We start from the raw sequence: 15,225 nt of genomic DNA on the forward strand, positions 1-15,225 counted from the left end.
ACAACAATTATCTTTTCAATATTTAATGACATAACAAGAATGATATGAAGATAAATTAATACAATAATAAATAAGGGTTTGTTTGGCATTGCCCAGCCATGCTAGAAACAGTTGAGGTAGTTGAGAGGAAATCATTTTTCATGAGCATTTTAATTTCAAAGAACACGAATATTTTAACAGCAGACTAGTTATTGTGTAATGATGATGTCATAATATTAATTGTACAGTCTCAATTTATTAAGTCTACAGGTTTTCCTTGCCAAACAAATTCATTACACCTCATGACAGAACAATCTTTAGATTCATGACAGGATGAACCAATTTTCAAGCGTGTTTTGGAACAATACATGTTCTAAAATTACAGAGCATGAGACATATGAAAATAATATCTGAACTTAAATTTGCCTCTGTTGCATTCATTGGCTCTGTCAAAATTTTATAAGTTTTGGCCAATCCGATGATTCTCTCAATATGTACTCTCTTACTTGAAATACGCCTGTCATTAAGAACAGTTTTGTTGGAAAGTCGATTTCTCTTTCTGAAGAAAGTTGGAACATTTATTGAAATATTTCTTGGTGCAAAAAGGTCTTGCACATTGAAGCCTTTGTCGGCCATTATGCTGTCTTTTGGATCACATTTATCCATTAGCACACTCCTCTCTGTAATTTGACGGTCACTAGCACTACCTCCATACGCACTGGAAACAAATGATACAAGTCCACCAGGTGTTGCACCAACTAACACTTTTGCAGTGTTTCGGTTTTTATAAGTAGAAAATGTTTGTTGCTGGGCTTTTGGATTTTTCGGTTTTTTAATTGGGCATTCAGTCCCATCAATTATAACTCTGGTGTTTGGAAATGACCTCATAAAGCCAGATGGTGTAAAGTAGTGCACCAGTTCTTTCGCTGGCCAAATGTCTATCTGACGCCATTGACGAGACATAAAATTGATCCAAGTAATTATAATATTTTGAACCACTTTTTCCGAGACACCAAACATTCGTGATAATTCAAAATTTGTTGTGTTTCTTCTTAATTTTATAAGCACCATGAAAAATTGATTTGGCACATCCAAACTTATAACCTGATGGTACAAATAATTTAGACAAAAAGCTACTCTGCCCAAAGTATATAATACAAAATAGAATTTAGTAATATCCTCTAATCCTGTGTACAAATGAATGCCAGGATTGTCATTTGAAAAATATTCAATATTAAACATGGGACATTTCTCAGTCTGAGTTGTACAGCTTGAATGGTTAACACATATGCTGGTCTCAACACTCTCCTCTGCTTTTTGATTTTCATAAGTCGTCAGAACTTCCTGTTGACAGCCCACACTTAGTTCATTGTCTAACTCAACTAATGTGTCATTGCTATTACTATAAGTGCTGCTACACTCTGTTTCGTTTTCAAACTTCAACCTTTTTACTGATCTTGCAATGTAACGAGCCTTTCTCTTCTCTGTGCTCTGAAATTAAACGTTTTATTTATATGAAAACTGATTTTTAGTAATGATTAATTAACAATTATTAAATCACCCATGATTCCTTAAATCAACAAGTTAAATAAAACTTAACACGAGTTGATAGTGTTCTATGCATACCTTTGACCATGCAAACTGAGATGGAACTGCTGTCTTTTTCAATATACACCGTTCTGCTTTCAGTCCTACAGACAAAAAGGTAACCACAAATAAAAATAAATCTATAACGTGAACGATTTCACTCTACTTCTTTACCCTCGGAAAAAAAACAAAACAAAAAAACGAAACGGGTATCAGAAACATGATCACACATAGGGTATACAAATGTTAAACACACACAGACTATTGCACTATACTACACAACCCATGCTTACCGTGATATGTAAGACAAACATAATCGTCTTCCTTGAAATGATTTTTGCAGATGTACACATATTTACTGGGAGGCTCCCATTTTTCATACTTGGTCTTTCCGCGTCGAATGGCTTGGATCCACGCATCCCTGCGTTCCTTATTTGACGGCAATATGTGATCCCCCTTATTTTTACATTCTGGCACGATGCAGTAGGTTTCTGGCATGGTCTATAACGGGCTAACCCCCGTTAATATCGCCCCATCAAAGGACCGCGCAGCGACAACTTTTTGTTTACGTGACGTAATGTAAGACCAATGCAGCGCTAGCGCCATCTATACTATTGACCAGGAACGATAATCGACGCCGGTTTGCCATTACTTGTGACGTTGCAGAGATCTTGCGGTCTTACAATTCTTATGTTGGACTGGCAGGCCGGTCAACAATGAAATTGTTAGACTGATGCAATAACCATTTCTTCTGTTGGACTTTTTATTAGTAATAAATATATAGAAAGATACTTATAAAGGTATAACAATACACTTTGCTTTAAACTTAAGATGCAAAGCACAATAATTTCCAAAGATTTACGTCAAAACTTTTTAAATTTAATTATTTTGTTTAAAATATCAACAAAATGATAATCGTCTTTAGTTTAGTTAAACTACATAATATTGTAACTAAAAAGAGTAGACAGCAGCAATTTGACATTTCATTAACTGTAATAGTGTTTCATGAACAAAATTATCTCATTTTTAAAACCATTTATATCATTAATGTTACAATTGTAAGATTTTTTAAATTTTACAGACACAATGGTATTTCTGTAAATGCCACGACATTCTTAGAAAACGATGTATTTCAAGTACGTACATTTTAAAAACTTTATAGTTTTACTTACCATCTCTTTGGAAGAACACGAGAGAGAGAGAGAGAGAGAGAGAGAGAGAGAGAGAGAGAGAGAGATGCTAAACCATGTATACAGTAGTTTTACTATAAAAATCCAATTACATCAGTTTTGTTGTATAACAATTGCTTTTTGAAAGGTGCATACATATACTTAATTTATTCTGATAAACTACTTAATAAATCTGAAACTTTCAGGATAGATCTATAAAGAGAAGGACCAAGACAAGTTGACAACTGAATGGAAACACAGCGTGATTGGTACAGATATTATCTACTATCAAATAAATCACGTGATTTATTAAATAGGGGGAATATATATATATATATATATATATATATATATATATATATATATATATATATATATATATATATATATATATATATATATATATATATATATATATATATAAAATACGAAGAGAAATAAATAACATCAAGTTTCTGTGATGTATTGTTACTTGTATAGATTGTCCTGTATGAAAAATAGGTTCTGTAATAATAATGCAACACATGGTAATGATAATTGATTTTTATTTTCACAACAGCTGAAGTTTTGAACAATTGTAAAAATCGTTACATTCGCTGCAATGTGATTTTCTGTTTGTGTGTTTAAAGCTTACATCGAATTATCAAAATATTTGCGAAATGAGCCATGTAGGAATGCAGTCTGATACTACAAATAAAGCAAAAAAAGACATTGTTTAGTATAATATAGTTTTCAATGATGATACTGTTCTTGGTCAGACATTTCAGATTAAAAAAAAAAGATCCGAACTCCATGTGGTAAACCAGAAGGATAGAAAATGCATTTAGGAACACAAAAATAAATAAATAAATAAATAAATAAATAAATAAATAAATAAATAAATACAGCATTTGGTTTTCCTTTATATTGCATGTGAAGCTTATATTTCATTGTATGAACCACACCAGTAATTTAATATTTAGTTGCGAACTTTTGCGAGTGAGGATCATGTCAATATTGCACCTAATGCAGCCGTTCCTTGTTATAATCATGATAATATTGTTTTTTAATTGTACATGTCCCTTGAAAGCGCTTGATTTGTGAATAAACGTATTCTAAATAAATAAATAAATAAATAAATAAATAATCAGATTTCTACACAATTGCAAAAAAGATCTAGTACACTGTTCATACCATTATCACAGGGTTTATATCTCTCATGCTCTACGTATTAACAATTTCTAAAACGAGGAAAGTCATTGACAAACAAGTTGATGAAACAAGAATTTCAACAGTCTCGTTTAAAGTCATCATTTCGTAAGTTCTATGATCGATCGATACAATGACCTTGTCAGCAAAAAGTCATATGCTAATTGACGTTTTTCATACTAATTGTTAGGCCATTATTTACACACTGAATTGTCGACGGATTTTTCCGTTATTTCCCGATCTTGATAAGGAGCACATGGCGGGTGTAACCGGTCGGCAGGGGATGCTCACTCCTCCATGGCACCTAATCCCACCTCTGATGTTTTTGGAGGTCCGTGTTTGCTCTGCTCCCGATTTGTATTGTTTTAATGGACTTTAAGCTTGAATACTGTTCGTTATCTCCATATTTCATATGAAGAAATAAATGCATTTTAAAATTTTCCCCATCTTTTAAAGTTAAATTCTCATAACCAACTACAATTTTTATGGTTATAATTGCAATATTTCTTGATTTAAAGACAAAATAATGGTATTACTGTTAAAGTCATTATATATTTAGAAAAAAATTACTTATAAGTACATGTCCATACATTTCGAGAACTGCATCGCTTAATTAAGCTGTTGTACATTTAACATTTTCTTATATGAGGAACACATGATTCATTAGCTTGGCATTAACTGATTTTCACATTCATTTGTAAGATATTCTCGCTTCACAGATACACGACCGTAGTAAAAATTGCTCATAGATAAAGGCAAGGTCTCCTCCATCATAAATGTGAAGTTTTCCTCTGGTTTGTATTGTATCATGTCTTTGGTTTTTGAGAGATCCTTCTCTCCTCCCACGATAAGAATTCTCCCGTCAAATTCACATACACCAAAGCCTTTTCTTGGAAACTGCAAGATGTTGCCTTTTCTATCAAAAGAGTAGTCTCCCCGATTTCTTTTTAAGCTGAAAACTACACCCTCCTTAGAGATGATAAACAGAGTGTTGTTTACTACAACTGCTCGTGCCTGGAGTCGAATTTGTTCTGGAATTGTACACCACCGATATAAAACAGAATAGCCAGCGCTCATATCATAGTACTGAAGTTTTTCTGCCTTTCTGTTATTTGGACAAAATCCTCCGATAAGGAAAATTTTGTCATCAAGGACGCAAGAGGCACTGGATCTTACTTCTTGATCAAGAGTTGTTCTGGTCTCACTCCAGCGATTGGTTGCAGTATCAAAGACGTCAATTTCCTTTATAAATTTCGAGTTGTTTTTTGCATCGGTGCCACCAAGGATAACAATTTTTCCACAGGAAGACGCCATGCAATGGTTTTGTCTTGGAGATATTAGATCAGGAAGCAGACTCCAAGCATTGTTTTCACCATCGTACACGCAAAACCCCGATCCTTTTCCAAAACCTCCCGACACGTAAATCTTGGACTCGTGGGTGCACACTGAGAAATACAACTTGGGATCATACGGAATGGGAGGAAGTGTTAACCATTTTTTCTGACGAAAACCAAAGCAGATGACGTTTCTATTGCTCCCCTCATCGTTTCCTCCCAATATTACAAAGCATTCTTCTATATCCAGTCTCACTGAGCCTCGATTTCGATCTTCTTTAGATCTGGCATATATTATATCGGTATCCATAGCACTTCTGAAGACATCACTTTCATTTAATTGAGGAAAGTTTTCATCAGTTACTAAGCTTTTCAATAAAGTACGATTTGTCTGCAGTGCTTGACATATATCCCTGGAGTAAACCTCTCGGTTTTCGAAGTCGCTCTCGATCCAACTCAGCCCTGCTTTTACAATAGTTTCCTCTTGAGCATTCAAATCTCTTTTTTCCAGTAACTCCACAATAAAATCTACACGATTTAACTCCAGAAATTCCTCCGTAACAGACACCAGTGCAAATTCTTTTGAAATAATTACACTCGATTTTTCTTCTAAATCTTTTAATTCTAACAATTTCGCTACCTCCCACATACGAATGCAATACTTTTTGTCGATATTTTTCAACAAGTACTCCAAACATTGCTCTTTAAGAGAATGTATTTGGTACATCTGTGATATATGCAACATGTCAATGGCCTCGTCAACTGTATCCCAAACCTCCTGTCCAGTGTAGATAAAATCTAAAAGATTCCCGCATTGCTTTGGACTTAACTCAATATTTATCTCTTTCTCACGTTCTTCCTGAAAATTGATTAGGATAACAATAATAAAAATCGTGGATGCGGGAGATATATATGCAGTATAACACAATTATGGTCAGTTCAATGATTTGGCCAAGTGAGGAGTACAATATTCATCGAGTCCGAAGGGCGACGTGGATAATGTACTTTAAAGGTGGCTAAATCATCGTATTGACTGAAAAAACCCACTAATTGTTTAGTTATATGTTTCAATGATTAAATGATACAACCTCATTAAGCAATCCATATGTCATCTTACTATTTACATTTGCTGAAGCCCTAGCCATACGCAACGAAAGAAGCGGAGTTAAAATAAATATTACCAGTCGTAGTAATTTGAAATTTTTAAAATCTATTTAAAGTGCAATGTACAAAAAATAAATGTCAGGCACATATATAGAGACTGGGTTGATTTTGAAAAGGAGGCATTTTAAGGGAAAAAATTGAAAACTTAACTGATTAAAAAAAAATTTTGACTACCCCCCCCCCCCCAAAAAAAAAAGAAGAGGAGGAGAATTCTCCCAGCTCAAAATTTTATTTCGAAGTGAGGGTGTCAAAGTCCATTAGCGGGGATGGGGGTTCAATGAACATTTTCATACTTAGGTATAAGTGGAAGTCGGGTGCAAGTGAAATAACTTTCCAAAACTACTTGTATCAATTTGGAATTTCCAGACAACGTAGAAAAAATACTACGTTATATTCACCCGCACGTGACCTTCCAGGTGAATATTATACACCTATTCACTGGCTATGAGGACAAGAGCAAGTTTATCGTTCCCCAAGACAGCAACTATTTCCCGAGGTGCAGCCGATGGAAATAGTTGCTGTTGAGAGGGACGACAAACTTGCTATTGTCCGAATAGTCAGTAAATAGGTGTTTTATTATACCAAAGCCGACTTTACTTTTGTTACGTCACAAACTGGATACGTCACAATACTACAAACCAGATAGTTTTGAGATAAAAAATGAGGGAAATGGAATGCTGCCGGTGAATAGTTTAATGACTATTTCACCATGGCCAAATAGCACAAAACCTATTCCACATTAGGGGTTGTTTAGAAAAAACAGCAGGTTTATTTGTCATTTTTTATATAGAAAAAATTCAAAGAGGAATAATAAAAGGATATGTTTTTTCTAAATTGGTCTAAAAATGGTTGGGAAATTCCAAATTGATACAAATAGTTTTGGAAAGCTATCTCACTTGTTACCGACTTCCACTCAGATGAAGCATAAAATTTTGGGTGGGGTGGTTTGGGGTGGGTGCAGAGAACCTCACTCCCCTCCCCCCAAACATTTTTTTTCTGAATGTAAATTTTTACTTTAAATCTAGACTAAAAATATTCATTGAAAGACTGGTCCCCTGTCGCATAATTTACGTTCCGGATACTTCGCGTTCCGGCCGGAACCTTAAAATCATAATATTGGTTCCGGATTTTGCTGTAAGTTTGGTTCCGGCCATGGCTGCAATCTTCGAATCGCGGTATCTCTCAATTAATATCTGCCAGATTTCATTCTACACTGAATCATAGAAGTAGTTTTTTCCTTGAGGATTGAGCATGGCGCAGCGGCATGCCATTCTCATGTGGCGCAATGTTCTTTTTATAAGGTGTCATGCCCTTTTTTTACAGCCATTTTTAAAAATAAATGAATTAAATAGTCCAAGTAAACAGTCTGGTCGAACCCCCGAACGGGGGTAAACGGAAATGGGAAATCCATACCCCCAAACGGGGGTACGAGCATGCGCAGATGCTTAAAAATGTGCGTATTTCACGCAAAAAGTAGGGGTTTACAAAAATCGCCGGTGCAAAGTAACGGATTATTTGGCAAATGTAAAACCACTCGGAAATGATAGATTAAAGGTGTTTTTAGAGTTTGTATTTTACAAAAATACAACTTTATTGTACAAATCGGGATTTATTCACTGGCAAAGTTGGCGATCTTTTGCTCCTTGACATGCAGGTATTTAAGATAAAACATTCGATAAACAGACATAAGCAACTAATACTAAATTGAAATTATATAAAAAAAATGTATTATTCTACATTATATCTTTTATTTTCATAATAAAATGCAAGAAAAAATGGTGCTAATATCGAATTGTTTATGATCGTGGGTTTCAGTCCGCGTTTCCTCTGACTAGCAATCAACGGTCTTTATTATCGATAATCATGCCCAGGAAGTGTAACAAAAATACATATAAAAATAAAATTCAAATGAAATCTATCGTATTTATTGTCTTTTATATCTTATAAGAATGAAATAAAATGTTTGGCAACATATTGTAGTTTTTTTTATGTTAATAAATATGATTGTTTGAGAAAACACGATTGTATTTTATTTTATTTAAATCTAGGTTCTAAATTAATATTTTCCTCATTCTTAGAATATTTTTCCTTGTGTTTTAAATTCCACAATCTTAATTGAGACGTCCGACAAAATAATAAATAATTTCATGAAATGACGGAAAATATTTCGTTATTCCTACAGTATAAATTCAAACTATGGAAAACTTAACCTGTTAATTTTTTTTCTGTTGAAATTTTACCAATTTCATAGCAGAAATAACATTATTATCGATCTTTTTCCTTAGATAAATGATATATAGGCAAGTTTGTTTATATTGGATACGGCAAGAGTTACTGTTCTTGCGCATTGCATGACGGGACGGAAAACCCTCGTTTGGGGGTATACCCCCGTTCGGGGGTTCGACTAGACTGGTAAAGATCGTGAAATACGCTTTCTGATACATATACACCGAATAAAATTTGGTCGCAAGAAAGGCTTTGTTTATCTAATGCATACAAATTAAGTCCCTTTGTTTATTTAGTGCATGTCAGGTGTGAATTTCTCGCTTGAATGCACGCAGACCTGGTATTTACAGGGTAAAGAGGATAGAAGATAAACTAGACTGAGATTACAAAACCCTAAAAAGAAGCATAATGTCAAAGATAGATTTGATCAGTAAATTTTAATTTTATAATCTGATAAAGTAAAGAATTAAATACAAAATGGTATATGTATTTATAGAGATGCATTCTCTGTTTAAATGATATTACAAGTGTTGCAAATTCCACAATGTCGAGCCTCGAATACATGGCTTCCAATCCTCATAGATATTATCACTTGGCATGAAAATATGATTTATATTCCATTAGAAATAAACAAACATAAAAAAATATAATTCACTGATGATGATAGTTAAATAGTTTTTGTGATAAATTAACAATGGCTATTTCAGGAATATGTGGTTTATTCTGCAATGAAACAAACATAAAACATAACGATATGGTTTATTCCCTTAGAATGAACAAACACAAGTAATTAATGAAAATTATGTTGTTGTTGTTTTTTAAAGACCGTAGGAAGAAAAAAAAACAAGGTTGAAATATGAAAAGTAAAGACCAGCAATGTTGATTTTGAAAATAGCAGTGAGGTAAACTGAATTAGCTCAAATATTTTAGTAAAATCAAGGTTTTAGCAAATTTTAAATGATTTTTTTTTTATGTTTTAAAGGCTTTCAAATGGATTTTTCTGTAACTTCGATGCATATCCTACCCACCCACCCCTTAAGATATTTGGGAAATAACTTTTATTCCTTGGTGTTTTTTATACATAAAACACAATAAGAAAATGACAATTTTCATGACACTTTAAAACTTTATCGTTTTATACATACCATTATGTTTAATGAATAACAAAATTTGTGGAGAAAAAAAATTCAAAATACATATAATTATACATGTAGGCAAAAGGCAAGCGGCAATAATGTAACACCCTCCATTTTTTTTAAATCTCAGCCCCCTCCCCCAAATTTGAAAAAAAGGAGGTTATAACAGCTCCAAAAATAAAAATTATTAAAAAAATTGTTAGTTAATTATCTGAGCCCCCCCCCCTCCAAAAAAAGGGAGGAGTTTAAATTATAGCATCTGCAAAAATGTAAAATTGTAAATTAATTTTTTTTTTAATTAAAAATAATTATCATTCCAGGTTACAATTTCTGAGACTAATATCAAACATTTTTGTTTCCTGTTCATTGTATTCCACCTTATAAAGGATAATAGTAAAATAAATTCAGACTTTTTTGTAACTAAGTTGTTTCTGTTTCACTTTATTACGAAGATAAAAAAAGTCCGGAACCATAATTATTGTCAGAATTAACGTTCCGGGTTACAATTGCGGAGAGTATTTTCAAACATATTTGTTACATGTACTAGGTTGTTTCTTTTCCACTTTATAACGAAGATGAAGTAGCCCGGAACTAAAATTATGGTCATAATTAACGTTCCGGGTAAGAATTGCTGAGAGTATTTTCAAATATTTCTGTTACAAGGTTGTTTCTTTTCCACTTTATTACAAAGAAAAAGTAGCCCAGAACCAAAATTATGGCCATAATTAACTTTCTGGGTTAGAATTGCTGAGAGTATTTTCAAATATCTTTGTTACTAGGTTGTTTCTTTTCCACTTTATTACAAAGATAAAGTAGCCCGGAACTAAAATTATGGTCATAATTAACGTTCCGGGTTAGAATTGCTGAGAGTATTTTCAAATATCTTTGTTACAAGGTTGTTTCTTTTCCACTTTATTACGAAGATAAAGTAGCCCGGAACTAAAATTATGTTCATAATTAACGTTCCGGCTTACAATTGCTATGTATTTTCAATTATTTTTGTTACTAGGTTGTTTCTTTTCCACTTTATTACAAAGATAAAGTAGCCCGGAACTAAAATTATGGTCATAATTAACGTTCCGGGTTAGAATTGCTATGTATTTTCAAATATTTTTGTTGCAAGGTTGTTTCTTTTCCACTTTATTACAAAGATAAAGTAGCCCGGAACTAAAATTATGGTCATAATTAACGTTCCGGGTTAGAATTGCTGAGAGTATTTTCAAATATCTTTGTTACTAGGTTGTTTCTTTTCCACTTTATTACGAAGATAAAGTAGCCCGGAACTACAATTATGGTCATGATTAACGTTCCGGGTTGGAATTGCTGAGAGTATTTTCAAATATCTTTGTTACTAGGTCATTCCTTTTCCACTTTATTAGGAAGATAAAGTAGCCCGGAACTAAAATTATGGTCATAATTAACGTTCCGGGTTAGAATTGCTGAGAGTATTTTCAAATATCTTTTGTTACTAGGTTGTTTCTTTTCCACTTTATTATGAAGATGAAGTAGCCCGGAACCACAAATAATGTTCCGGGTTACAATTTCTGATATTATACTTTCATGTAAATTAGTTAAAACTGATTCGTCGAGAAACATTATTTTGTTTAAAAAACACGATTACCCGCTGAATGATGAAGCCACGCATTCCAGCGTAGCAACATGCAACACTGTTATGTGTACATGTATTTGTATAAAAATTCAGTATAATATAATAAATATTGCATGTAGTTGCGTTTAACATTTAAAATTTTCACCTTTCGAAAACCATTGTCAACCTCGGCTGCGCCTCGATTGACAATGGTTTTCTTGTGGTGCATTCAACTATATGCAATATTTATATAAGAGTAATTTCAAAGTTATTTGTTACCTGTTCATTTTCTCCCACTTTATAACAAAGATAAAATAACCCGGGACCAAGTTAACGGTTATAATAGACGTTCCAGGTTACAATAGCCAGAGTACTGGCGTATATGTAATTTTAATTTCACAGGTGTATTTCTAGTGACAAGACTTTCTCTAGGATACCAACAATTTTGACCTTGACCTTGGAGTTTGAACTATTAAAAAAAAACCCTATAATTTAACCTTGGCCATAACTTTTGACATTTGATGCTAGGGCTTTTATATTTCACATGTATATTTCATGTGACGGGTCCTTTCCCTGGGTATCATTGATTTTGACCCTTTGAGTTTGACCCACTTTTTAAAAACTATAACCTTGGCCATATATAACTTTTGAACGGTTGGTTCTTGGGCTTTCATATTTCACAGGTATTTTCATTGATACAGCTCCTTTTTTGGAAAACAACATTTTTGATCTCTTGACCTTGAGCTTAGAGTTTAACTTGCACTTCAGAAACTTTACCCTTCACAAAAGACTGCCGTGCGGGAGCATCAGTGTTTCACAAACGCATTTTGTTTTTTATTACGACTCACTTTATACCTAATGTGTTTACGTTAAAGCGTTTGAACTTTTTTTAACTATTAATCTAAAACAATTCCAGTATTTAATGTGAGTATGTAACCCTGTCTTTGACACATAATCTTTCAATTTTAGCCTTAAAAATATATTATTATCAATTGCTTTAGACATATATCTTATTGCATTTCAACAATAACAAACAATGCATAATAATACACAATGGCATTGTATGGTAGTTTTTATAGATGACTCAACCGTAATATATAATTATATCATGGAGAATTACCATATCATATAAGAAAAAAACTTTTTCTCAACTTAAAGGCATAATGGATATATGTCCCAAAATTACAGAGATCATGGACCTTGTGAGCACTTAATAATTGTACAAATTTGAAAAAAAGACGTCTTCTGTCAGTAATACTTCTCGACATATTTTTATAGAAGCTTTTCAAAATGCAGGCAATTTAAAACAAAATGGTATTCATCCTCTACTTCACCACTGCCCCCTCCCAGTTAAAGTTTTCGTTCGTACATTATAACAACTCTCATTTCATCTTCAACACACACCCCCCCCCCCTGAAATATTTTTAGATCCACGCATGTTCACTTGAACACATTCTACACATTCCACTCTCCTTAAGTATTTTATTATGACGTCCTGTCTCATTTTCAAGATTACAAGATGAAAGCCTAATTCGTCTAACTTAAATGGAGCTGTGCAGTTTTAAACTGACGAAAATTACACGCCGCATTTTAGTTTCATGGGGGGAGGGGGATATTTTCCATTTTCCACTGCATTCTATAGCGGAAAACATGTTCTAACAGAATTACAGAATAATCTCTTCTTCTTCCCAAATAATTATTGTTTTGAAACTTCGTTTATTTATATAATATATCATTCAGATATGCCTTTTGAAAACTGAGTTCTGAATACATGGTATATAAATCTCGGCGTTCGACATTTTAGCGGGGAAAAATGGACGTTTTAACGAACAATGTGACATTTAAGTGGAAATTAAAATACATACTTACATTCAACAAATTGTTAAGTAAAATATAATTATATCTATGCCTCTTCCGTTAGCCAGTCGGGCTAAGTTTTCTGCCCCCTGTTGGGGGGGGGGGGGGGTAGGATTTTGCGCAGGCTTAACAATACTATTAATTTCTCAGGATTGTAAAATACAAATCTGTATCTGTATTACATTTCCTCTTCAGAATTATTATTACAAATGCTGATAAGTTGCACTTACCTGTATAAATAAAAATGAGCTGAGTTTTATTCAATAGTTTTTAGCCGTGACCTTGAAACCTTTGCTAGAATCGGGATCTTAGAAATTTTAAAGTTCGTCATATTTTGCTGGCATTACATTGACTGTTTAAAAAATAAATTTTATCCGAGAAAAAAAATCCACAAAATTTTTTACTGAATTATTACAGGAAATTGCTTTTCTTCATATTAAATACTTTATAAATTTTCCGCTGAAATTAATGTTTATTCACACCTTTGCAAGTCCGTCGCCCACACATCTCCTATTATGTTCATTCACGTAATGTGATTTAATTATATAGTTGGTTTTACAAAAACGCAATGGGTGTTTGAAAAAATATATATAAAGATATCAAAATATTATCCAGTAATTTTTTTAATCGTAAATATAATTCATCTACATGTATTAGCATTACCAGCTGATCGGGGTGCCCTTTGCCTAAAACTCATTTAAAATTGCGGAAGTGACATACAGCGATTCGCATGAATGCACATTGTATCGATAGAAGGGAGTCATAAAACAACATGAAGGGGTATATCAATGTAAACAAGTTTCACACCTTCGTTCTTTTGTTTACAAAGAAACAACATAATTACGTGTAATTCCATGGATTATAGTATTGGTACATGTATTAAGACCGTATATTGGGACTTCTTCTAAATCGATATACGTGTAAATCCTGCTGCATCGTATAACCCGTTAAGAGAAAGAAAAAATCAAAATTATTTGTAAATATTAATTATAAATAAAGTTTTTAAAAGGGTGCTTGGATGCCCGGAACGTTTATTATGGCCGGAACCAAACTTACGCGGGCCGGAACGTTTATTATAGCCCGGAACCAATATTATAGGTATTTAGCGTTCCGGCCGGAACGCTAAGTTACCCGGAACGTAAATTATGCGACACCCCCATAATGTAGATTTCTTCTACATGTACAATGTTGGATCTCAGCCAATCAGAGAGAGAGAGAGAGAGAGAGAGAGAGAGAGAGAGAGAGAGAGAGAGAGAGAGAGGAATAATTCAATTATATAATAGGCCTAATATAAATATATTAATCATGTTAATTTTCATATTCAGTTACATCAGTTTGCCCAAGTTTGGAGGGTTTGAAGCATTGGCTTAGAAAACTGCAGATTAGAAAATAATCAGCTAAACTATGTTAATATACCAGAAGATTATTATTTTTATGTAAATAAAATACAATCAATTTCCTGTGTTTTGTTAGCTTGATGCTATAAATATCAGTATATGGATTCCTTTTAATTTTATCATGTTTATCATTGTTTATTGATTAATTAGACTAAATGGCCTTTAAGAAAAAAAAATGTGTAGAAAAGTTTCAAATATAAAAAATAAAGATGATTCATTTGAATTATATACTAGTATATCTTTATCAGACCTTGAAGGGGCTGTCAAACATCGTCTCGAAGTATTCTGACAGAGCGGCCAGAACAACTTTATGACAGGGAAATTTCACAACCTTTGGCACACCCTTTGACACATCTTCTGTCAAGAGCACAACGTCACAGAACTTTTCACTTCCCCTCATCTTCTGAAGGCCATCGGCAAAGTCGTCATTGTACGACATTATTTGATAATTTTAGTATTTACAAAGTCCAGATAAAACGAAAGTACACAAAAATGCTGTTGCGATTTGAAAACGAAAGTAGTTTTACAAGTTTGGAAAGTTATAAAGAATTATAGAATAACTATGTGGTATTATTTTAGAAAATATTACAAAGTAGTCAT

The 15,225-nt window shown here is 33.1% G+C and overlaps 2 protein-coding genes across 2 annotated transcripts; both read right to left on the reverse strand.

The window, feature by feature from the left end:
- Positions 1-285: 285 nt before the first annotated feature.
- LOC133195157 (uncharacterized) lies at positions 286-2,064 on the reverse strand. The gene is made up of 3 exons (XM_061331021.1): positions 1,860-2,064; positions 1,606-1,670; positions 286-1,470 (listed from the first exon to the last, which is right to left on the reverse strand). The coding sequence occupies exons 1-3, from the start codon at positions 2,062-2,064 to the stop codon at positions 325-327; spliced, it is 1,416 nt and encodes a 471-aa protein (XP_061187005.1). The 3' UTR covers positions 286-324.
- Positions 2,065-4,460: 2,396 nt separating this feature from the next.
- LOC133194681 (kelch-like protein 24) lies at positions 4,461-15,086 on the reverse strand. The gene is made up of 2 exons (XM_061330585.1): positions 14,876-15,086; positions 4,461-6,116 (listed from the first exon to the last, which is right to left on the reverse strand). Exons 1-2 carry the CDS (start codon positions 15,062-15,064, stop codon positions 4,587-4,589), a joined length of 1,719 nt encoding a protein of 572 aa, XP_061186569.1. The 5' UTR covers positions 15,065-15,086; the 3' UTR covers positions 4,461-4,586.
- Between the last annotated feature and the right edge of the window lie 139 nt (positions 15,087-15,225).

The sequence above is a fragment of the Saccostrea echinata genome, unplaced genomic scaffold (genome assembly GCF_033153115.1).
Source record: "Saccostrea echinata isolate AGI-Se365-2 ecotype Australia unplaced genomic scaffold, CSIRO_AGI_Sech_v1 ptg000029l, whole genome shotgun sequence".
NCBI lineage: Eukaryota > Metazoa > Mollusca > Bivalvia > Ostreida > Ostreidae > Saccostrea > Saccostrea echinata.